The 23,881-nt window shown below is 39.9% G+C and overlaps 1 protein-coding gene across 8 annotated transcripts in view; it reads right to left on the bottom strand.

Moving 5' to 3' along the window:
• RAP1GDS1 (Rap1 GTPase-GDP dissociation stimulator 1) overlaps positions 1 to 23,881 on the bottom strand; it is a 160,713-nt gene that overhangs the window by 49,663 nt on the left and 87,169 nt on the right. For all 8 annotated transcript variants that reach the window (XM_073340755.2, XM_078852442.1, XM_078852441.1 and 5 more), the window contains one exon: positions 19,898 to 20,023. In XM_073340755.2, coding sequence (XP_073196856.1) covers positions 19,898 to 20,023 — 126 coding nt within the window. The remainder of the gene's footprint in view (positions 1 to 19,897; positions 20,024 to 23,881) is intronic.

Here is a 23,881-nt window from a genome sequence, read left to right as displayed (position 1 = left end):
TGTTGACATGAATTCTATAAAAGCTTGCTTTGGTCTTTCGACAGGGTGCTCAGTAAAGTAAAGAGGAGAAGGCTGAAGATGAGAGAAAGAACTCTTGGTGGTGGGCAATAGAACAGCTGGTCATCTCAGGTTTTCATTTTAGCACCACATATATGGTGTTTTGCTGAACAACAATACAGTCACACTGGATACAGGCACAGTAACGAAAGAAGAAGAGTAACGCCACTATGAGCTTCTTCTGTCTGATTAATGCCTTTGGAGGAATGACTCAAACCAACCATGGAAATTCTCTTGGAAAACTGCGAAATTTAATCTGTTTGGGGGTCAAACCAAGTGTGCTTGCAGGGATAAATCCTATGACAAGCAAGGAACACAGAAAAAAGGATATGTAAAACAAACAATCCCCAAACCCTGTTGAAGTGATGAATGGAGGACTGAAACAGTAATGAAATCCCTGTCCAATGTAATAAGACAAAACAGGCTTTATTAGGTGCCAGATAGGTGGCCACATTTACTGAGCCAGCAGGGAAAACACTTGGCTGTACGATTCAAACATTTTTTCTTTATATACCCAATTCCTTAGACAGTGTCTTTCCAACAACAAAAGGACTCACATATTTTACATGAGCATTTTTAATTGAAGTGAGTGTATAAAATGTTAAGGTTTCATCTGTGTTCAGATTTAAAAGTCAGAATTCTGATCTCAAACGGGTGTAATACAATTGAAGTGAGTAGAGTTAACCAGTATAAAACTCCCTTGACATAAGAATTAGGCCGAAAATCTGGTTCCATACCTTGTGTATCAATTTACATACAAAACTTGAAGACAGAAACATGAAAAAAGTAGGATGGCTTCATTTATTTTTGGTCCCTGCTAAAATAATCATGGGCCAGATCCTCTACTGGTGTAAACTGGCATAGCTCCACTGAAAGAATGGAGCTCTGCCAATGTACACCAGATGAGGATCTGGCCCCATAAATCCTTCTATTCCATTCTTCCTCTGATTTGTAACAGAAATTAAGTACTGAACACTACCATACTTTAAAATATTTAGCACTCTTCCACTTCAAATGCTTGACATTATCTAAATCTCCCAACACTCTAATTAGGTAGTAAATAATTACCCCTATTTTACAGATAGGATCTTGGTTTCACTGCTCCCTGCATGTCACAGCTCAAGTAAATGAGGGGAACTACGCAGGGAGTTTAGGTGGTGGTAGTAGGTCACAAGGAGAGAATCTTCATTTGGGAGGCAGGATGCAGTGCATCTCTGCAGCCCCTACATGCAGGTTTTGGCTGGTAGACCTGTGTAGTCACATATCCACTGGCCACATCCCTCCTCCACACCAGTGACCAGCTTTGGAGGTCACTTCAGAAATAACCAGGTGCAGCTGCTTCTCCACCCCCTACTGAGCAGAAGAACCATGGTGGAATTGTAATTAGGACCTCCTGCCTCTTGCTCCCTTTCCATGCTCAGGAGGACTGGCCCAAAGTGATTTGCCCAAGGCCACAAAAGAAACCTGTATCAAAACTGGGAGTGAACTCTGAAGTTCCTTGCTATCAGATCACTACAACACATTACATCTCAAAATGCAAAGAAAAATAGCATACTCCAGATTCAGCATGCTGTTTTGGTGCTCACTACAAATTCCCTTCCCTCTTCCCCACTCAGTATCTAAGCCACAGACTTTGCATGTACGCATGCTCACTAGATCCCAAGTCATTTATCATCAACACAAGATTATAGCATGAGGCAATATCTTGTTCTCAATCTGACTGCTACTTCATAGTTTAGCACTCCCACACTTGAGGAGCTTCCAGTCCTCCAGTAGCTTGGTGCTGAATTTTTTTCTTATGTGACTTTTTCAAATAAACATTTGCTATTCCTGTGAGCTTAATGAGCGAACAGCATAATGAGTGAATTCACATCTCTGCTGAATATGCATCACTGTAGCTTACAGAGGGTTTTATACCATTTTTTTTTAAAGGAAGTTTAGTGCTGTTTAAAGATGCCAGACTGACAGCTTGGGAGACTGGAGAATTATTTCTCCCAAGAATGTGAATAGCACAGACCTAATACAGTACAGTAATTGCTTCATCAATCCTAACCCTAAGGGACCATCTGAAAGGGTGAGCGAATACTTCAGTCTTCCTGCTAAATGCCTGGCCTCACTGCTGAGTTGCTCACAGAGCTTTAGTGTGGATTAGGTTTTCACGTGGATCTCAGACATACTATGCATACTTACCTATTTCCCACAAAAGGACAGCCCCTCAAAATCCCCCTTCAGTTCACTCTCGCCTGAGCTCATGGCAGTTCATAATAATGATTCTCCAACCAGGGAGCCCCAGGTACAAAGCGAAATGGTCACAGATCATGGGATTAGCACAATTCTCAAGCTGTATTAGAAGAAAGGGCCAAACAATCCACTTGTATGGAACAGGAAACTTGGCAACTGTTTCTGCCAAATTTTTCCACTGAGATGGGGAAGGGGAGGGCGTGGGAATTTCTGTGAAGCTGTCAGAGGCTGTAGGCCCTGTACAGCTGTTTCATGCCTCTGAACAGCTTTTGGGGTACTCCCACCTTTAAAGGACCATCCTTTAGCTGGGGATTCTGTTTAGCAGTGGGGGACTGGTATAAATTAAACATAAGAGTTAGTATTAATTGATGGCAAAAATCCTTGCCAGGCAGAGGAGGTTGGTGCAGCTATCCTTCGCCTCTGACCTGGGCCTCTAAAGCCCAATTCTTGAAGAGGGACTTCAAAGGGAAGGGGAGAGAATGATAAAGAGCTTGCATTTCCAACCTTCTCTCTCTGCCCAGATCAGCTGCTTTCTGCTCCTCTTCATTCATGGAGGTAGAAAGGAGCATTTGATTCAAAGGAAGAGTTTAACCAAGAGAAAAAAACAAGGAATGACAGTATACTCTCATCGACCTTAAATATGCATAACTAACTATGAGTTATGTATGAAGATTAGAAAATATGTCACTCATTTTCTAGGGGGTTTAATATATTTTCAGATATTTGATACATAGCTGGAAATGAAAATCCAGGTACAATTCACCTTTCCAAAATGAATCCCGAAACTCATAATCCGAGAAGGTCAGTGACATGAAGACTTGGAATTAAACTGCTCCACTTTGCCTTCCCCAGAGTCTGACTATATCATTCTCTCCTGAGCTTCCTGCCCCCACTTGCTAAACTGTGCAATCCAACCAGCCATGCCTATGGTTCGTAAGACATGACAGAACGAGATGAAGTTAAAGCCCTGGGTCAAACTATGAAGGCAGGATACCAGCGTTATTGTGTTTGAAATATTTGTGCTAATATTTTGCTTATTGACATCAGGGTGAGTTTACTGCCTGTGAAAACAAGGTTACAACAGAACAGAGATCCAGCCAATATAGGCAGGTGTTGGGAAAGAGTTCCTAAAGCAGTTCATCCAATGCAGCTTAATCCCAGCTTGTCTTAGTTTTGCTAACACCAGCCCTGGGCCTTTCTTTAACATGGGGTTTGAGCTATGCAAATAGGAATGATATTTGAAGATGCGGACATACCCATCTGTCATAAAATGGAACAAAACCATTTCTTATTAGTGTCCCTGTAAGGATATTAAATCTAGGCCTTCAGAGGCTGAAGGATAGCTCAGTTCGAGATAGCTCTGAGAGATCCTCCAGTTTGTGACTTTATTGAGGCATTTGAATACATTGTCCCAGTTCTTTTGTTGCTCTAAGGTTTTACCTTCTTAGTCTTCAATGTTTAATGGCAAACTCCAGTTACTGGTTATGATATCTTAGGCCCTGATCCTGCAGACTTATATGCATAGTTAACTTTGCGCATAGTCAGTCCCACAGTGTATAAGCTTCAGTGTACATTTTTGCAGGATGAGGACCTTAGCTGATTCAATATTTCTATGTGGCAAACATTTCGTTAAAGACATTTTCAAAGCAGATTTTTTGAAAACCCCATAATTGATTCAATATTTTCATTCAGTGAATTGGACTGTTGTCTCTCTCAGTGGGGGATGACATTTTAATGATGCTTCTCAGCACCGACTCAGTTTGATGATACAGACTAATGCACGGAACAGATTTGTCTTTGTAAAACAAACTTATAAAGTTGTTAGTATAAATTCCATAATTTAAAAAAATATATATGTGTGTGTCACATTTAAAAGCTGTTTAATGGAACACAGATAATTTAGGCCCAACTTTTTGTATTTGTTTATAAAAAAAATCAACAATACAACCACACTTTACAAAATCTAATATTAGTAGAAATATTTTCAATATTCAACAATAAAACATTGAAAATGGCATTCTGTTTGGATTCAAACGTTCCACTGCAGAATTTGCAATCCAAACTGGGCAGAAATATGGTAGTATACAATTGGATTAAAAACAATGAAACTGGCTAATTTCACTTCATCTTCCAAGGCATCAATCCAGCAAGACATTTCCTTAACTTTAAGCATGTGAATACTCCCATTTAAGCATGTGCTTACGAGCTTTACTGGATTACTGCCAGGTGCAAAAGTAAGCACTGTGACCACAAAGTATTTTACATTTTAAATATTCTTTTGGTTTAAATATTCTAAAACGTTCTTGGCACAGATAAGACAATTAGTTATAAATATGTAATTTTTAATTTGACAGGGTCCCTTAAAATAATCTTTTTATGGTATGAATTCCCTTACGGTTATAAAAATTTCTGATTTCCACACCTTCTAATGGAAAATCTGATCTTCTCTGTCCTTGATTCATATCCTACAAAATTTTATTCATGTGAGTAATAGCACTGATTTAAATGGGACTGTTCACATGCTTAAAGCAAATGCTTTGTCCAGTTGCCAAGAAGGCAGCTTCCTGTAGAAATGCAAATTATGATTTTAGTATATTTATTACACTTACTTTTAAATTCATTTACTCTGTCATCAGATGTTAATGAGTAGAATATATCTTAAATTACATACTGTTGTTTTCCTTTAAGTCTTCAGTTTTTCCTTCCTATGACCCCATTCTTCTTTCCTTATGATCTCACCTCCCACTGAAGGAACATTGAATAAAAACCTATCTATCTTTGGATATTTACCATTGCATCATGAAAAGCTTTTTAAAATGTTCAACATGAACTGCCATTGAGATACTACAGTGATGACCAAATTAGAAATCCCAATAGATTATAGGGAGCAAGAAAGAGAGAGAGACTAAATTAGATAAGATAGAATTCTTCTTACGTAAACTGTTTTTTCTTTATTGTCTCTTTCCTATCTTTTATTAGTAGGGACATATTTGCATGATCTTTCTCCTGAGGCATTCATCTGCTCCTGCTGCTTACTCCTCAGCTGAAGTTATAACCCTCTGTGACATCAAAACTGACTGCTGTGGAGATAATTATGATGTGACATACAGAAGATTATGACTATATATGGGAAACAAACAGCAGGAGTAGAACAACTCTGAAGGAACAAAGATTCTGTTCTCATGCAAATACCTCATAATTTTTTTTAAAAAGGAAGAAAGGTTCAGAAAATGCTGTTGTTAAATGTATGGGGCAGATCCTCAGCTGCTGTAAATTGTCATAGCTTCACTGACTTTAATTGATTTATTTTAGACTCCTATGTTTCCCATGAGATTATAAGAAGATAGACGGTTGCAGTTTTTTTTTTAACATTCCATTTCAAATTAAAACTCTGTAATTTTAAACCTTTGTATTCTGGGCCTCATGTATTCTGTGATTTCAATGCTACAAAATTCAACCTTGCTACAGAACTATGCAGTAGACAGAAGTTTCACTTTTTTATAAAGATGTCAAGCTTCAGAAATTAGCTGTTTTATTATTCTGAATTGATAATATAACAATTCCTAGTTCTAACACAGTGCTTTTCATCTGATGATCTCATAAAGCTTTACAATGCGTGCTGCAGTTCTTTCCTCTCCTTTTCTGGGGATGAGAGGTATCATCATGATGTTTGGGCTAGTATTTTTCTAATGACTTGAGAAATGATTTTTGGGGTGGCTTTTGTCTGTATGTATTGAATTCCCTTTCTCTTTATTTGATCCCTTCAGGAATGGTGAGGATCTGATCATGGTGGTATAATTTTGTTTGATTTGCCTATCGAGTAAATCAATCAATACAGTCTTGGACACTTTTGGTTTTAAGGAAAAGCTAATGTTAATCTTGATTTGTAATGCTATTTTTTGGTATAATTCCAACATTCTTGTAATGTGTTTACTCTTAAGTTACTGATATGAGACCTCAACCTTAACTCCATCAGACAAAAACCTTAAGTTAAACTGATTTCTTAAAAAAACAACAACATATAAATATTAAATGTTTCATACATAAACAGTAAACAAGTAGCCCAAAGAGAATGCTATGCTTGTGACACACTGCCTCTAATGAGTTGAAGTTATGTAGTATCAACCTTACATAGCTTTTTAATTTTAACTTTTAAGGCCAGATTCACTGGTACATACTGGCTACTTTATGCCATGGAGCAAATCAAAGCTTACGAAGTGTCCTGGTGATCTGGCTCTTAATTTGCTAGCACACAAGCATGAAACTTTTAAAAACAGCTAAGTTGGAGACACTGCAATGACAGCTGGTGGCCAGGAATTTATCAGTGGGAGCTCTTGACATTGAACCAGTCTCTCTTATACCACATTAGAACAAATAGAATTACAGCATGCAAATTAGCTGTAAAAGAAGGGTGATGGTTGGTTGAGTTTCCTCTGATGTCACAATGGCCCCAGTTATGAGTGCCCTGAGCTACTGACCCCGCCCCACCATAAGTCTATGTACTTATAACAACTGTTAATACCTTAAATTAATTGCTATGTAACTTTTTCAAATGTATGCATGAGATTTCAAGGAGTTTTAACTATAAGGAAAGTTTGAAGAGTCTGCATTATTCTGATAGCAAAATAATTCAGGACAAAAAAGTCTGACAGAGTGCTAAATTTCTTGAAAGACCAATTTAAAATAAATTTTAACGCAGACTAAACAAATTTAATTATAAACTCTCAGCAAATTAGTTCTGTACTCAGAGTAAGGGTTGTAATTTTGGAGCTGTTACACTGTATTCCTCAGATCAATTCCCTGTTTTAAGTACAAAACACAACTCAAACTTAACTATGACCATGACTATGACTTAATACAGGGATCTTTTCACCCACCACTGAAGAGCAACCATCCAGGATGACACATGGCAGCTCTTTAAAAAATCCCCACACAACAATTTAAGACAGAATTTAAAGAATTTTACATTCAGTTGGAATGTTAGGGCTAATTTTTGATAGATAGAATGTATCCCCCAGTTGGAATGTGTCCAGTAGATCAGGATTTCCTGTGTCCATTAATAGTCAGGACTTTGGTTTTGCATTAGAACTGACTGACAGAAACTCCAACACCTCAGGGCCCTCCACAATAGGCAAGGGCAACTGTCAAGTGCAAACCATATTTTAAAACTTGCTGATTTCAGACATGCTCCATTTCTGTCAGGGAGAAAGAAGGAAATCCTTTACTTCGATTTAAGACAGAAGAGTAAGGATTATGTGGGTTTACTATCATAGACTTTTTTCAGTATCACACTTCCATTTAGTAAAAGCTTTTTCAGATTCTACTAATAGGTCTAAATTTTGAAGATAAAGTATGAACCAGTGACGTGACTGTGTCATGAATTCCCAGAAGACTTTAATTTTCTAAGTGTATAGTTTCCTAAATTTTGTTTTGATTATGAACTAATTCTATTTAAAACATTTACAAACCTACATTAAGAAAATGTTAAGCTAAGAACTCAGAAGTCAGAAAGTAACACTTAAGTTTGTGTATGGAACCTTAATTCTGCCTTGTGGATTGCGGGGTGGGGGGGAGCAGTAGATGTGATATCTCTTGACTTTAGCAAGGCTTTTGGTACTGTCTCGCATGACCTTCTCATAAACTAGGGAAATACAACCTACATGGAGCTACTATAAGGTGGGTGCATAACTGGCTGGAAAACTGTTTCCAGAGAGTAGTTATCAGTGGTTCACAGTCAAATTGGAGGGGCTTATCAAGTGGGTTCCCACAGAGATCGGTTCTGGGTCCAGTTCTGTTCAGTATTTTCATCAATGATTTCAATAATGGCATAGAGAGTACATTTATAAATTTTATGAATGACACCAAACTGGGAGGGATTGCATGTGCTTTGGAGGATAGGATTAAAATTCAAAATGATCTGGACAAACGGGGGAAATGGTCTGAAGTAAATAGGATGAAATTCAATAAGGACAAATGCAAAGTACTCCATTTAGGAAGGAACAATCAGTTGCACACATACAAAAAGGGAAATGACTACCTAGGAAAGCGTACTGCAGAAAGGGATCTGGGAGTATAGTGTATCCCAAACTAAATGAGTCAACAGTGTAACACAATTGAAAAAAACTGAACATCATTCTCAGATGTATTAGCAAGAGCGTTGTAAGCAAGACACAAGAAGTAATTCTTCTGCTCTAACCACACTGATTAGGCCTCAACTGGAGTATTGTGTCCAGTTCTGGGCGCCACATTTTCAGGAAAGATGTGGAGAAATTGAAGAAAGTCCAGAGAGGAGCAACAAAAATGATTAAAAGTCTAGAAAACATGACCTGTGAAGGAAGATTGAAAAAATTGGGTTTGTTTAGTCTGGAAAAAGAGAAGACCGAGAGAGGACATGATAACTGCTTTCAAGTACATAAAAAGTTGTTACAAGGAGGAGGGAGAAAAATTGTTCTCCTTAAACTCTGAGGATAGGACAAGAAACAAGGAGCGGTTTAGGTTGGACATTAGGAAAAACTTCTTAACTGTCAGGATGGTTAAGCACTGGAATAAATTGCCTAGGGAGGTTGTGGAATCTCCATCATTGGATATTTTTAAGAGCAGGTTGGACAAACACCTGTCAGGGATGGTCCAGGTAATATTAAGTCCTGCCATGAGTGCAGGGACTGGACTAGATGACCTCTCGGAGTCCTTTCCTGTCCTAGGATTCTTTTATATATACACAATATGATAGATACGGTATTTTCCCACAACTTCAGATGCATGTATAGTATCTTGTAACATTGTAAAAATGGTCCAGTATAACTTTGGGAAATTTTGGTCCTTATCCTGGGGTGCCATTTGACCACTTTGTTCCACACTGCCTAGAGGATTGGGGTTATGGAACTGGCGTACTTGGTCGTGTAAGAATCATCCCAGTGGGGAAACCGGGGGGGGAGGGAAACGGATGGACTAAAATGGTGTGAACTGGCATTTAAAGGAGGCTAAAGGTCAAGCATAACCTGGTCAAAGTTTAACACAGAACATGGGCAGTCTGGTGGATGTAGTCTAGAGGAACTGGTGGGAGGCACAGTCCAGTATTATGAGACAGCAGGACTATATAAAGGAAACTCTGTGCTCAGTCTAGGGAGATCAAGACCCAGACAAGATGCGAATAGGGTTCTCTACCAAGAGAGTGGGGGAGGCAGCCCAGGAGGACATGTGGCAAGAGAGGCCCCTCAAAGCCAGGAGGAAGCTTGGAGACAGGAAGACGAAGAAGGAACTCCAGGGAGGGGTAAAGAATGGTTTGGGGGCAGAACTGTTTGGTAAGCCCCAGAGAAAACGGTGAGGATTCAGACAAGCAGGGAAGAAAGTAGCAGAGAGTGGTCCTGGCATGTGTGAAGCAGGGAAGTCTTGGGTATAGGGCAGACTGCTCTCAAGGGTGTAAGCTCCAGGGCTTGCAGCCTGGAATAGAAGGAGGGCCTGCGCTCCCCTACAGCAATCCCAAGTAGTGGTGGGTGTTTGGGAACTCTACTACAAAGGAGAAGGGACTGGTTAACCATGGGAAAGGGGCAAAGGAAGGAAGCATTCAGCCTGGGGAGAATGAATGGCAAAAGCAGTCCTGCAACAATAGGGGTGAAAGCGGTTGGCTGGGAAAGGTCAGGGATGTGTTTTTTGTTTAGGAACATTTTGGTGGCCCAAGAAGGGGAGGATGGATGGGGTTTGTTGGAGGGCCAAATATCAACTCACCAGAGCCTCAAACCACCCAATCACCAAGAGGGAGATTGCTGACATGTGAGGAGTAACACAGTACAGAGAGAAGGGAAACTGACCTGATCTGTACCAGGTAAATGACATCTTTACAGGAAGATACCATCCTACTGCTGTTGTAAGGGACGTGACCAGGTTTCTGACTATTCAGACTGCTGTGAGTTATGCTGGGGAACTAGCCAGACATACAGCTGGCTCAGGATCGGGGGAGCTCAAAGGCCACCTTTATACAGGCACATACTCACAAGCTGTGCTTCTCACCTGTACCTGAGGATCTGGGATTTTATATGATATGACCACTGCGTATTCTGCAAATCATAATGCCCTCATTGTTAGCTTGTGCTCTCCCAATCTATTTGTGCATCCACTTATTATCTTTTGTCATATACGCAGACTGCAAGTTCTTTGAGACAGGCACTGTCTTTTCGTGTGTGTGTGTGTGGACACACAGTGCCTAACACACTAGAGTTTTGATCCCTGGCTGGAGCCTCTATGTGCTCCTGCAATACAAATAGATAATAATAATGAGACGCATTTTCCCCTCTCAAAAGAGAGATATTTTAATAAAGTCAGTAGCCATGTACTATTCTTTTGTTTTCTATTTTTTTCTAACAGCTGCAACTCAGGTACAATTTAGCTCATGCATTTCACTTAGCTGCAAACTTAGGTGGCCTGTCTGAGAGCGAACTAACTACTCCATAGTGTGATGTGTAAAACTGGATAATTGTACACCTGTCATATAAATGACTAATGGACTCGGTCTGTCTGGTTTACACATAATACACAGAACTTTAAGATGCTGAATATACACAGAACTTTAAGATGCTGAATAACTGTATCTAAGTTTGTAGAAAAAAATATTATATTGTATTATTTGAAAAACAGTCTATGGTCATGTAATTATGCTAAATAAAATGGAAATGTACAAGGGGAAAGATTTAGGGTTGCAAGTTTAACAAGGAGACAAACCTGCCTCCTTAATGGAATGATTCAGGGAAAACTGCGAAGAGAGCTTGTATATTCTTCATCCTCCGTGTTTTCCTATGGAATGGGCAATCAGGACAGTTTTATTGAAGTGCCTAATAATGCTATGTCAATGGGACCAAAACAAGACCTGAAAAGTGTTATTGCAAATGGAGGGGTGAGAGAAGTTTGTGCCTCTTTTTGTGCTACTTTAGGATTAATGAAGGCCTAATTTTTTTTCCTGTTTTTTTATTTTAACCTTTTATAAATAGCAGGAATGTCAAGTCTTGTCTCCCTTGCTTTTTCAGAGGTCTTCGTTAGAGAGTGTAGGTAGACTTTAGTCTTTAACTAAAGGGGTGAAGGTGTTAAATGTGTAACCTTCTTTTAGAGAGGCTGCAAGATCTGGTGGATAGATCACCAGGCTGGGAGTCAGGAGATTTGAATTTTATTTCCAACACTGCTACTGACTTGCTGCATGACCTTAGGCAAGTGTTTTAATCTCTCTGTGCCTTCATTTCCCTTCTCATCCTTTCTCCATAATGTCTATTTAGATTGTAAGTTCTTTGAGGCAGGAACTGTGTCTTATTACTATATGTTTGTACAGCTCCTAGCATAACAGGTCCCTCGATCTTGGTTGGTGTCTCTAGGCACTACTGTAATGCATACAATGAATATTAACAATTTTTAAAAATAAAAAAAATTCCAACTGATTTTACAGCATGAGAGTTAACTGTTGACACACAAAAAATTGTAAAACTTTCAGAAAAAAAATCCCTTCCCATCTCACTTAATCAGATTTTATTTTCTTGGTATCAGGGTTGTCATACATCTGAGTTTTCCAGTTATCCATATTTCCTGGAAAAACAGGATAGGAAAGACCAGTAGTTCTACAGTAAAAAGCAAGCAGAACCCAGTCCTTGCCTTAAAAAAAAAAAAAAATCCTCAGAAAACATTTTTGGGCCTTCTACATGAATTTTAAAGAAGCAAGGGGGTACAAACCCGTGGGGGATTTTTTTTGGGTCAGTGTTTTCCTCTTTGAAGGTCACTGTTAAGGGATACCATCACTAGCAGAAGTTTTGGCCCCACTGAAGTCAACAGGAGTTTTGCCAGTGGGGCCAGGATTTCTTTCTTAGAGTCTGAAAATAATAGAGAGGCCTGACTAGTAGAGTGTACGCAGGACTGCAAGCCGGGAACTCCTGAATCGTACCACTGGCTCCCACACTGGCTCCTTCTGTAGCTTTGGAGAGTCACTTCATCCCTCTGCCTTAGTTTTCTCAATTGTAAAATGAGGATAATATTTACCTGCCCCACAAGACTGTTCAGGGTTAATGAGTTAATGATCACTAAGTACTACTATGTAGATGCATTTTGGCATGTATAGGGCATGCTCTATCTCCTGCTGATGCAACACTTCTGTTGCAGATGTATGGGGAAAATACCGCAGTTATTTCCCTTATCATCATAACAAGCCTACAATCTTCTAGCATCCGGTACACGTAAAAAAAGTTAGAGCTAACAGTCACATGGTCTTGTAGAGTACAAAGTGAAACCGCAAGGCAAGCTCTGTGAGCAACTCCTAAAAACTATCAGTTGTTCACAGCAAAGAGTTAAAAGCTCATTAACAGGTCTCAGTTTCATAATTTCCTTGAGAAATAGATTAGTGGGTGATATTTGTACTTTATAAGATTCAGTACAAAACTGGAAAGCAAACATTGCCACAGGATGCGCCCTGCTGACATGTAAGAGGGTGATCTTCATGAAGATGATTTGACAAGTAGCCTAAGACTGTCAACACAGGTCATGTTCTAGGATTCTGCTGGTTTTCCACATGATACTGAGAGAGGTTATGCCATTTTCCGTAGTAAATTTAATTTGTACACTGTCTCCAATATGTTATACTTCTTAAGACTCTCTCTCTCTGCTTCAGATCCTAAAATTAATTTCATCTCCTGATCTGTGGAATATTTTTCCATGTCTAATTATAGGTGTGAAGAATTTCTTATTTCCTGTCCTTTGGCTCTTTCTGGCAATGGAGCTGTGCTATATACCCAAAAGAGAGGCAGATGAACACACAGAATTTGCAGCAGAAGCAGGAGGAGCTTAACAAGAAGTGGCATAGTGATGGTGGTCACACAGGGTGTAAAAGGAAGGGAACTGTGTGCCAGAGCACATATCTGAAATTCAGCCAGGAGTCCTGAATTCTATAGAGTAGGTCTAGGGCGACCAAAAGTGAAAGAATGGATGACTTGCGAAATGAGTAATGAGAACCAGTTAATTTCCCATCCAGGTCAGTAGATGAGCTACCAAACAGCTGTTAGACGACAGCCTACGTGAAATGAGTTGGTGGTTTGCGGTGATTAATTAGGCAGGGGTCCATGTCCCCAAAACCACCTCTTACAGTTGATAATATTCACCCTAGCACTCCATAAAGAAGCCAAGGATTAGACAGCACAGAGAGTGAATTGCTCTCTAACCCCCAGAGATGGTCCCGGAAAAGCACTATTGAAACCTATTATGGTGTGGGAGGGTGGGGAATTTTTCATTTTCCGTATCTATCTCCTGGAGAGAATATTTCAAGTTCCATGGCTTTCACTCTGACACCTGCTACAAGGATTACATTTCTTTTAATTTAAGTTTTAAAAGCTAGAAGCTGAGCAAGTATTTCTGACTTTATATAATTTATCAGTACAGCTGGATGTTTCAGACACATTTAAAAATGAAAGCTAAAAGCCTGAGCGAGGAAGACTCAAGACTCCTGGTATGAGTCATGCTAAAGAAAGACGCCTGGCATGAGTTTTGCAGCTCTCTCTATTTCACATAATCCAGTGCTCTAATTTTTATTTTTCAAATAAGGCTGTCAAACAATTAAAAAAAATTGCAATTAATCGTGAGATTAAAAAAAACAGTTGCGATTAATCGCAGTTTTAATTGTACCGTTAAACAATAGAATACCAATTTAAATTATAAATATTTTTGTAAGTTTTTCTACATTTTCAAATATATTGATTTCAATTACAACAGAACACAAAAAGTGTACATTGCTCACTTTATATTATTATTTTAATTACAAATTTGACTAAAAAAGAAAATAAATAGTATTTTTCAACTCACCTCATACAAGTACTGTGGTGCAATCCCTTTATCGTGAAAATGCAACTTACAAATGTACAATTTTTTTTACATAACTGCACTCAAAAATAAAAATATAAAATGTTAGTGCCTACAAGTCCACTCAGTCCTACTTCTTGTTCAGCCAATCGCTAAGACAAACAAGGTTGTTTACATTTGCAGGAGATAATGCTGCCCGCTTCTTATTTACAATGTCACCTGAAAGTGAGAACAGGTGTTCGCCTGGCACTGCTATAGCTGGCGTTGCAAGGTATTTACATGCCGGATATGCTAGACATTCATATGCCCCTTCATGCTTCAACTTGTAGGCTCTAAAGTAATAATAGCAACCATGAGAATAGTCTGATCCTTTTACAGGCACTTCACCAAGTTGCCTATGCACCCTGCTCTTTCTCCCTCCAGTTTCCAACCTGCCTTTGCTGAGGTTAGAGACAACCCGACAACTGTGGAAGCCAACTTGGTTCATTAGTGCATTTTTTAACATTGTTAATTGATTTTACTTTTCCCCACCTTCTTATCCCAACCCGTCTAGTCTCCATGGATCAGGAGGAAGGAGAGACACTCAAGAACTGAGTGAATTATCCTTCTGAAGGCTAGCTTCAGAGGGACAACGTAAGCCTAACCAAAGGTTGGTGTGAACTCATCTAACATATTGATTCTCATTTCATAACACTGGAGATACTGACGCACTGTATCTGCTAACCTGTAGGAGGTTATTCAGAGAAGATAATATAGCCTACTGAATGTTCTACCTTTTCCAAGACCCCGCTTTAAGGAGGGTCCGGAGACCGTTGTGTCAAGGGGAGGTTTTGGTTGTGTGATCACTGAGGATGGGGAAGGGGATAAAGAAGACCCAGAGCTGATGTACAGACACAGGGGCTTCCCATGGATATCCCTGTGCCTCAGTATCTGCTGGATTCTAGAGCAGAACCATAGCCCATGCCATAGTGATGCCAGCTGTCCCCCCTCCACTCCGGCACACGTACATACTCTTGTGAGGAGATCATTAGTTTTCCTTCATTTCCCACCCACAGACCCCCAATCCCTGCCGGTATTCCCTGAATGTGGTGCTAGATATTACTGTGGTATCTCCAGGTGAATTCTCGCTTGCACAAGGTCATACAAGTCGTCTATGGCAAAGCAAAGTGCAGAACCCAGATTTTCTAGCTTCAAGTTCCCCGTACAACCATTAGAACATACTTGTTCAGGAGTATGTATACATCTTAATGGATCATTGCCATGGGGAATGTTGATGAGTAACTCTTGCGTTTCTGCAAACCTTCATCTAGCGAAGCAAAACCAATAGTGAAATGATCTAACAGAAACACACCAGTGACTCCACATTTCTTGTTTGCTGCCTGTCTGCCTTTTGTTAGGCAACCTATGATGCCTGGAATTTTATACGTATGATAGGTTTCAGAGTAGCATCCGTGTTAGTCTGTATTCGCAAAAAGAAAAGGAGGACTTGTGGCACCTTAGAGACTAACCAATTTATTTGAGCATAAGCTTTCGTGAGCTACAGCTCACTTCATCGGATGCAAGTGAGCTGTACCTCATGAAAGCTTATGCTCAAATAAATTGGTTAGTCCCTATACATATGATAATTTGTCTATTTTTGACTTTGAAAGCTACTGAAAGAAACTGAAGAAAGTGTGCAGTAGCTTAATACCGTTGATTGCTAGAGTTAATGGTGGAAGATCACTTTTAGGTTCTAGTCTATTCTTAGACAGCTCTCTGCACTGGCCAAGAAAATCATCTTTGCTCCTTTCTAGCATAAGCTATATTTAACATGGTGTTCCTGGGCAGTGCAGACAGGGTCTACATGTTACATTCAAATCCAGGAGGGCAGCAGAAAAGAGTCTAGGACTTGCTGTGTAGAGAAAGCATTGTGAGGACAGAATTGGCAGGAAGATAGGTTTGGTGGTTTGAATTGACTAGGTGTAGAAATGTAGGGAGGTTAATTATAAGCTAAAAATAATTACAGGTTAGAAGCATTAAATAACTGGATGAGGGTATGGGTATTTAGTGTTAGTAATATAGATCAGACAAAATGGTAGGTCTGAGTGAGAATATCATTTGGGCTAATTGGCTAGAGGTAGGTAGGTAGAGGTGTGTGTGAGAGAGAGACACACCACTCATCTCCCCATTTTCTCTCTTTAGATTGTTAGCTTTTTGGGGCAGGGACCTGCCTTATAACGGTCTATACCGGTGAAGCACTAGTACATTTATAAGCATTATAGAAATAAACAATAATGCAATTGTTTTTAAACTGCAGGACAGCACTGAATGGTTTACACACAGTGTACAGGAAACTTTAATTCCTCAAAAGCTCTCTGAAAACAAATAACCCTTTCTTTGATCAAAACTTTTGGCAGTCTCAGTTGTTCTTTCATCTCTGCATGTGAGAGGGAGACTGGAACTATATATATATGTATCTCATCAGAACTAACAAAGCTTCCTTCCACTCGACTTTGTAGTTATCCCTGCTTGCTGCCTTGACGTTAGGAGAATTACATAAAGCAGATCTCCTCAAAGCCAATAACAAGTACTTAAAAGGGACACTGTCAAGGCTGCTTGCTCCAAAATTTGACCTACTTTCCCTCCTTCTCTGTATTTGTAAAATACATTTAATTCTCCCTCTGTGTTTTTTCTCAAACAAATGTTTCAATGTTCTTTTAAAGACTCAGCACTGACAAGCAACCCCATAGGAACAGTATGTGCCTATCTAAGGGAGAGGAAGGAATATCAGAAAGGAAACAAGGTTCAGTTTCAGGCTTTTAATAAAGAGGCCAGATTGCCCCCCCCCAAGATCCATTTTCAGAAGTTACTCCTCCATCCCATCAGGCACAGCTCTCACTCTTTGGTTTTGGAGAAGCACTAAATCTCTTCATCTACCAAGAACAAATGGTACATTAATTTTTCCGCAGCACCTCTCCATAGATTGTCCAACCAGGAGTTCTGTGCAGATGGCTCTGCCTTCATGTAGATCCCCTGGGAACTGCACATTCTGGGGCGCAGTTCCCCTCTTCTTTCCACTGGAGGGGTAGGGGGGAAACGGAACCCTTCCTATGCCAATGGAAAGATGTGGGGAACTCTTCTCCTCAGGGCCCCTTTCTCTGGGCTTTTCCCACAGGAGTGAGCAACAAAGTTTTATTTTTTAAATGATGAAAATCCCTTGACAATTTCCTTCTAGAGCACCACGACTGCTTCCCCTCTAAAACACAGGGAGCCTGATTCACTTCGTGCCATGCAAGAAAACCTCTAAGCATAAATTGCAAACTCACCAGGGTGCACAGGGTTCACTGGTTTCAATCTAGAATAGATATATGTGGGAATATATGTAGATATCAGTAGGAAGGGGCTTGATTTTGTATAACGGGCCTGTACAGTCCTCATTTGGGATGACTTGCAGATCTTACTCATAGCTTCACTCCTCATGAGTGATGAGGGAACCCTGTAATCACAGTTCCTGGAGTTCACTTGCCATTACATGGAATTAGCTAGGAAAGTTACCAAAATTCAATCTGAAGATTAATACATGTAATACTCCTTTAGATTATTAAGTAGAATTAAAGAGGTGCTACAACTTTCTAATACTGATTACTTTTACCAAACGAGTAACAGCTATCTTTGTTTCAAATATAAGGAAAAAGAACCACTTTGTCTGTGCATGATACACTTACAAATATTTGACTGCATATTCTGTCTTCGTTACATCTTAGAACTCACTGTGAGAGAAAATAGTTTCCCAATATGAACAATTATGACCATAAGGGAAAATATTTGTATCAAATATTTATTGTGATGAACACAATGTATTTGTCCTTAACTTAATATCCTACTGGTATATGTAAACACAGAGCCTGTAAAGGCTATGATAACACATATAAAATAAGTTGTGGCAGGATGGATGTGATAAATAAGCCCTGTAGTAGTCTAGTCTAATTTAATCAAAGATACTAATCTTGATTTACATGACATTTTATTACACATTATTCATTGCTCTTCCCTGAGTACACAGGCAAGACTGTTACTATCTATGGGAAAACAGCTACACTTGGTATACAGAACACATCACTGCCTACTGTAGATTTTACCAGTGCCAATTTTGCTCAACAAAAGAGCAACACAAAACTGTTAATAAAGACTCTCTATATTGAACAAATGCTGCAGACAATGCAAAATGTAGGGGCAGTTATACAGTACTTTACAGCATGGAACCATTTTGGTGTCCTAATTATTTTTCAAGCAGTAATGTACGGGAAACAAAGGTGACATGAATAGTCTCACAGAGTCTATTCATATGAAATAAATCATCCATGGAGTGAGCTTTCTGATCACATTTGACCCTGAAATGCAATTTGACAAATAAGTAACATAACAGAAAGCTCAACAGTTTCTTGCTGAAGTTTCCACTGGGAAGCAGCTGTTCAGTTGATCAGTCAGCCTATAGAAAAGCCTAAACAAGGGAATGAAATGTTATCATCCTCAAGCAGCAGATGTCTGTAAATGCAACTGCCAGATTGGCAAATCTGATTAACTGCATGGAGTTCACATATAAAGCAATGTACAGCAACATAAAATGTAAAATTCCAAACTAGCGTGAGAAACCAATGTAATGAAGAAACTACAAATACAATCGAACTGAACAGACATTAGTCAGAATACCAGACAGTTTAGTGAAGGTGACATAAACCACAATTCCTACATTCCTGATACAAGCAATAAGGTACAGTGACTCAAGCTAGTAAAATGCTTTCACGTTTTCATTTCACTTGCCATCTGCAGACATCCATAGCCTTCTAGTTATTCTGTATGAATAATTTCTATAATATAAACACATTCCCAAGGACTCTGCTTCTTCACTATACTCTTCATGCAAGTTTAAGTAGCTTATTCTCTCTTGAGATATACTCATAGGATCTACGAACACTAGCAGGAGTCACTGCACTTATCAATAGGGAGCCCAGGCCCCTAGCTATATCTAATCTCATGGGAAAAAATGTTGTTAAACTAGTAGAATTACATTTTCCATAATGATCAAAATATTTAGATTGAAGAAAGATGGGACTACATTTTCAAAACATTGCACCTGATTCGGTTGTGCAAATCCTCTCACTATGTACATAATTTGCAACTGAACTCACAATTACATTTCAGCCCAATTACATTTGGGCATGCGAAACCTATTGTGCCCACAAAAAAATGAAAAAGATACGTGCATGGTCCTGGTACCATGGCCATCCATTTAAGAATACAACAGCATTTGCAACATACTTAGGGCATACCTTTCATCCACATATGTAGTCTCCTCTTTAACTCATATCTTTTGTTGTTTGAGGCTTGGAGAGAAGTACATGTTCCCTTCCTACTCCTCCAATGTGGTCCAAAGGTGAGCACAATTTAAAATAATTCTAGTTTTGTGGCTATTCAAGTCTCAAATTGCATGCTTAGTATATGCTCTTAGAAAATCTTACCCATTATGTTGAAGAGAAAAAACCTCTTTTAGTCTCATGTCCAGAAATATTATGATATTGAAATGGTATTTTTTTTAACCAGTCTGTCACACAAACAGAGTACAGTTGTCACACCTATGATACATTTCAACTGTCCCATAAAATCAGACTAATCGGTGCAATGAACATAAAGCGGGGGGGAGGAAAAATGACTCAGTTTATAACTGTATGACACAGTAAAAAACAAAACAAAAAACCCCCCAAACCACCATCAACAACAAAAAATGTTACATTTCCACACTTACGGCTATCATAGCATATATTGCCCAGGGCACGTCCTGTCTGAAGCAACACTTCCTGGTCTTTGCAGTTTAAGAGCTGCACCAGTGGAGGGATCAACCCAGCATCCACACATGAGTTCCGCATAAATTCTGCGAACAACAGAGAGATATTTAATTAAAGTCGAGTTATATTGGTTTGATCTTTTCTAGTTAACACAAAAATTCATCTTTGGCAAAAGGTTTTCCTTTCCAGATTCCCATCTTACGCAGGCACTGTAGCTGCCTCACTCTATGAAAATAAATGTATGTCTGGCAAAACAATCTAGTTATCAAAAAAGATTCCAGACAAGATGGTCAAATTCAGAATTCTGGCTACGCTTTTCCCATTGCTCATTGATTCATCAGAAATCAAGTGTGTTTTAATTGACTTTCATGGAAACTAATTTAACATCCTCCAAATAATCACTGAGCATGTTTTGAGAGTAATAAATACAAAGAGAAAAGAACAGACTATTGGCAACATTTGTTCTCCACATTTGCAAATTAAACAAAATGTTAACTCCTCTATTAAGCAGATTTAAGACTGCAGCATTCCTCCTCCAAAATGAACAGCCTTATCTGTTTTACTAGATTATCTAAATTAAATATAAGCAGAAATGGAAGATAAATTTCCAATTACCTGAAAAACAGTTGCTACAAAGGATAAACGCAGGGAACTAACACTGAGTAGCAAGCTGGGTACTGAATATCTCTACAGTAGGGGGGGAATTAGAGAAGTTTAAGAGGCCAAAGTAACTTTTCACAGTCCATACGGCCCCACAATGGGGGGAAAACCAGATGATCCAACCAGTGGCAGATTCTCTTACCCCTATACTCCTTCTCCTGCCATGTACCCAGCTCATAGGGGGCCAGGCTATAATCTTACTTACAACAGTGTCAATCAGGAGTAATTCCACTGGAGCCAACGGAATTACACTGATGTCTGTGACGTAAGAATTGGTCCTAGGAGTTGGGTTGCACAGGATGCACACCCCATTTGCAGGGCTCCTGCAAATTCAGTCCCTTTACTTGTACATCAGAACTACAATGGTTCTGCTTCCAGGCAGAATTCCCTGGCTAGCCTGGGGTCCGGATTTACCTATAAACAACTGAGAAATGTAGGCACCAGCTATCCATGTTTACTAATCTTACAATATCTTTTTTTCCTATGAAAATGACATTAGTGCAGATTTAACCTGTCCGTATGTCCTTACAGACTTTGACTGTCATGTGTCGATAAACAGATGAAAACAGACTTGTATAGGTCAGGTGGAAGACCAATGGCCAGCACAAAAAAACCCTAAAACATAATCTGGCAAAGCTGTAAATAAATGCTATGCTAAGGAGTCTAATGTCAGCACAGTGCACTGTCATGTACAAGATCCGAGATCACATCCGTCAGTCCCTTACATTTATCTATCTTTTCTTGCTTTTGCTATTTCTCATGCCATTTTAATTCACTTCTCTCTTTTCCTCCTTCAGTCTCCCACGTTCGTTTTCATCCCAGTTTTTCTTTATTGGATCTATTGTTTTCTTTCCCCTTCCTCTGCTTTGCCCTTTGGTAGATTCTCCCTCTCTCTTCTTTTCCCTTCCATTGCATACCCCATCCTCTCTCCTCCTCAACTTCTCCCCCCCCCATCTGTTTTACCTCCACAAAACCAATTGCTGTCTCCTCTCCACTGAAGGGAAGGTTTTCTCTCTTAGCTTCACACATTGTGTTTGGGGGTGGGAGGAATAGTATTTCATTCTTCACCCCTTCCTACGGAAGAGGAGTAGATTTCACTGTCACTCCCCACTCATGTGAGAAGGGAAGACAAACAGAATTCATGGCCCCCTAGTTGTAGTGAGGAATAGACTTCACTTCAACTGAACAAATATAAGAAAAGGAGTACTTGTGGCACCTTAGAGACTAACCAATTTATTAGAGCATAAGCTTTCGTGAGCTACAGCTCACTTCATCAGATGCATATCGTGGAAACTGCAGCAGACTTTATATATACACAGAGAATATGAACCAATACCTCCTCCCACCCCACTGTCCTGCTGGTAATAGCTTATCTAAAGTGATCATCAGGTGGGCCATTTCCAGCACAAATCCAGGTTTTCTCACCCTCCACCCCCCACACAAATTCACTCTCCTGCTGGTGATAGCCCATCCAAAGTGACAACTCTTTACACAATGTGCATGACAATCAAGTTGGGCTATTTCCTGCACAAATCCAGGTTTTCTCACATCCCCCCCACCCCCATACACACACAAACTCACTCTCCTGCTGGTAATAGCTCATCCAAACTGACCACTCTTCAAGTTTAAATCCAAGTTAAACCAGAACATCTGGGGGGGAGGGGGTAGGAAAAAACAAGAGGAAACAGGCTACCTTGCATAATGACTTAGCCACTCCAAGTCTCTATTTAAGCCTAAATTAATAGTATCCAATTTGCAAATGAATTCCAATTCAGCAGTTTCTCGCTGGAGTCTGGATTTGAAGTTTTTTTGTTTTAAGATAGCGACCTTCATGTCTGTGATTGCGTGACCAGAGAGATTGAAGTGTTCTCCGACTGGTTTATGAATGTTATAATTCTTGACATCTGATTTGTGTCCATTTATTCTTTTACGTAGAGACTGTCCAGTTTGACCAATGTACATGGCAGAGGGGCATTGCTGGCACATGATGGCATATATCACATTGGTGGATGTGCAGGTGAACGAGCCTCTGATAGTGTGGCTGATGTTATTAGGCCCTGTGATGTCACTTTGGATGGGCTATCACCAGCAGGAGAGTGAATTTGTGTGGGGGGGTGGAGGGTGAGAAAACCTGGATTTGTGCTGGAAATGGCCCACCTGATGATCACTTTAGATAAGCTATTACCAGCAGGACAGTGGGGTGGGAGGAGGTATTGGTTCATATTCTCTGTGTATATATAAAGTCTGCTGCAGTTTCCACGATATGCATCTGATGAAGTGAGCTGTAGCTCACGAAAGCTTATGCTCTAATAAATTGGTTAGTCTCTAAGGTGCCACAAGTACTCCTTTTCTTTTTGCGAATACAGACTAACACGGCTGTTACTCTGAAACCTGAGCAAATATAGTGAGGCGTGGGGTGGAAGGAGCTGCTGGCAGCAGTACTACTGGTGTGCAACCCCACTAGAAGATGAAGCAGGTCCCCTGGAGGCCTTGAATCACATTAAAATACCTAACAGAACATAGCTGCCGTGTTATATAGTTGACCAGAGACTAAGGCCTCTTACATTGACCTAATTATGTCGGCATACACGTTATAGTCTTGTCCCCCTGAAATTGGCTGTCTTGTCTATTTCAGGGCTCCATGTGGGCTGCCCCAGCTCCTAGCCAGGCTGCTGCCCAGAGGCTCCCTACGCAAGGAGGCGAGAAGCCCCAGGAGCCAGCCACCCCTTCCTGCCAGGGAGCTGCGAGCCCCCACCCTGCCCCTCTTCAGGTGGTGGAAGTGCTCCTGGTGAGGATACACATCGCTGACAGAAGGAGGATAGTGTGGACATCAACAGTGGTTAACATAGGTCAACTTACGTTTGTAATGTAGACATGCCCTGACTATGAAGATCCCAGCAGTTGAAGCCAAACAGGTTATAGTTTGTTTCTTTTAGGGAGGTAACGGAGTAAGCTTATTGTGCAATCCCCAATTCCACAAACCTTTCTGAAAAAATATTTTCAGTAAATTCCATCTTGAGGTAAAGCACAGCTGTTGTGAAATCCATGAAGAGCGCACACATGCGCCCCTTTGAAACACTGATTTTACGATTGCAGAGGAGGAGACCAAAAGCTCATTCTGGAGCTTTCATACCACAGTTGACAATGTGACTTGACTGTTGAAGAGGAAGAAAGTGCTAGTGGTTATTTATTATTTGTATTACCACAGCCTCTAGGAGCGCTAGTCATTGACCAGGACTCCACTGTGCTAGGCGCTGCACAAACACAAGACAAAAAGATGGTCC

This window comes from Lepidochelys kempii, chromosome 4 (genome assembly GCF_965140285.1).
Source record: "Lepidochelys kempii isolate rLepKem1 chromosome 4, rLepKem1.hap1, whole genome shotgun sequence".
In the NCBI taxonomy this organism is placed as follows: Eukaryota; Metazoa; Chordata; order Testudines; family Cheloniidae; genus Lepidochelys; species Lepidochelys kempii.
Note: the sequence above shows the minus strand (reverse complement) of the source record. Positions and strands in the feature narration are given on the sequence as shown.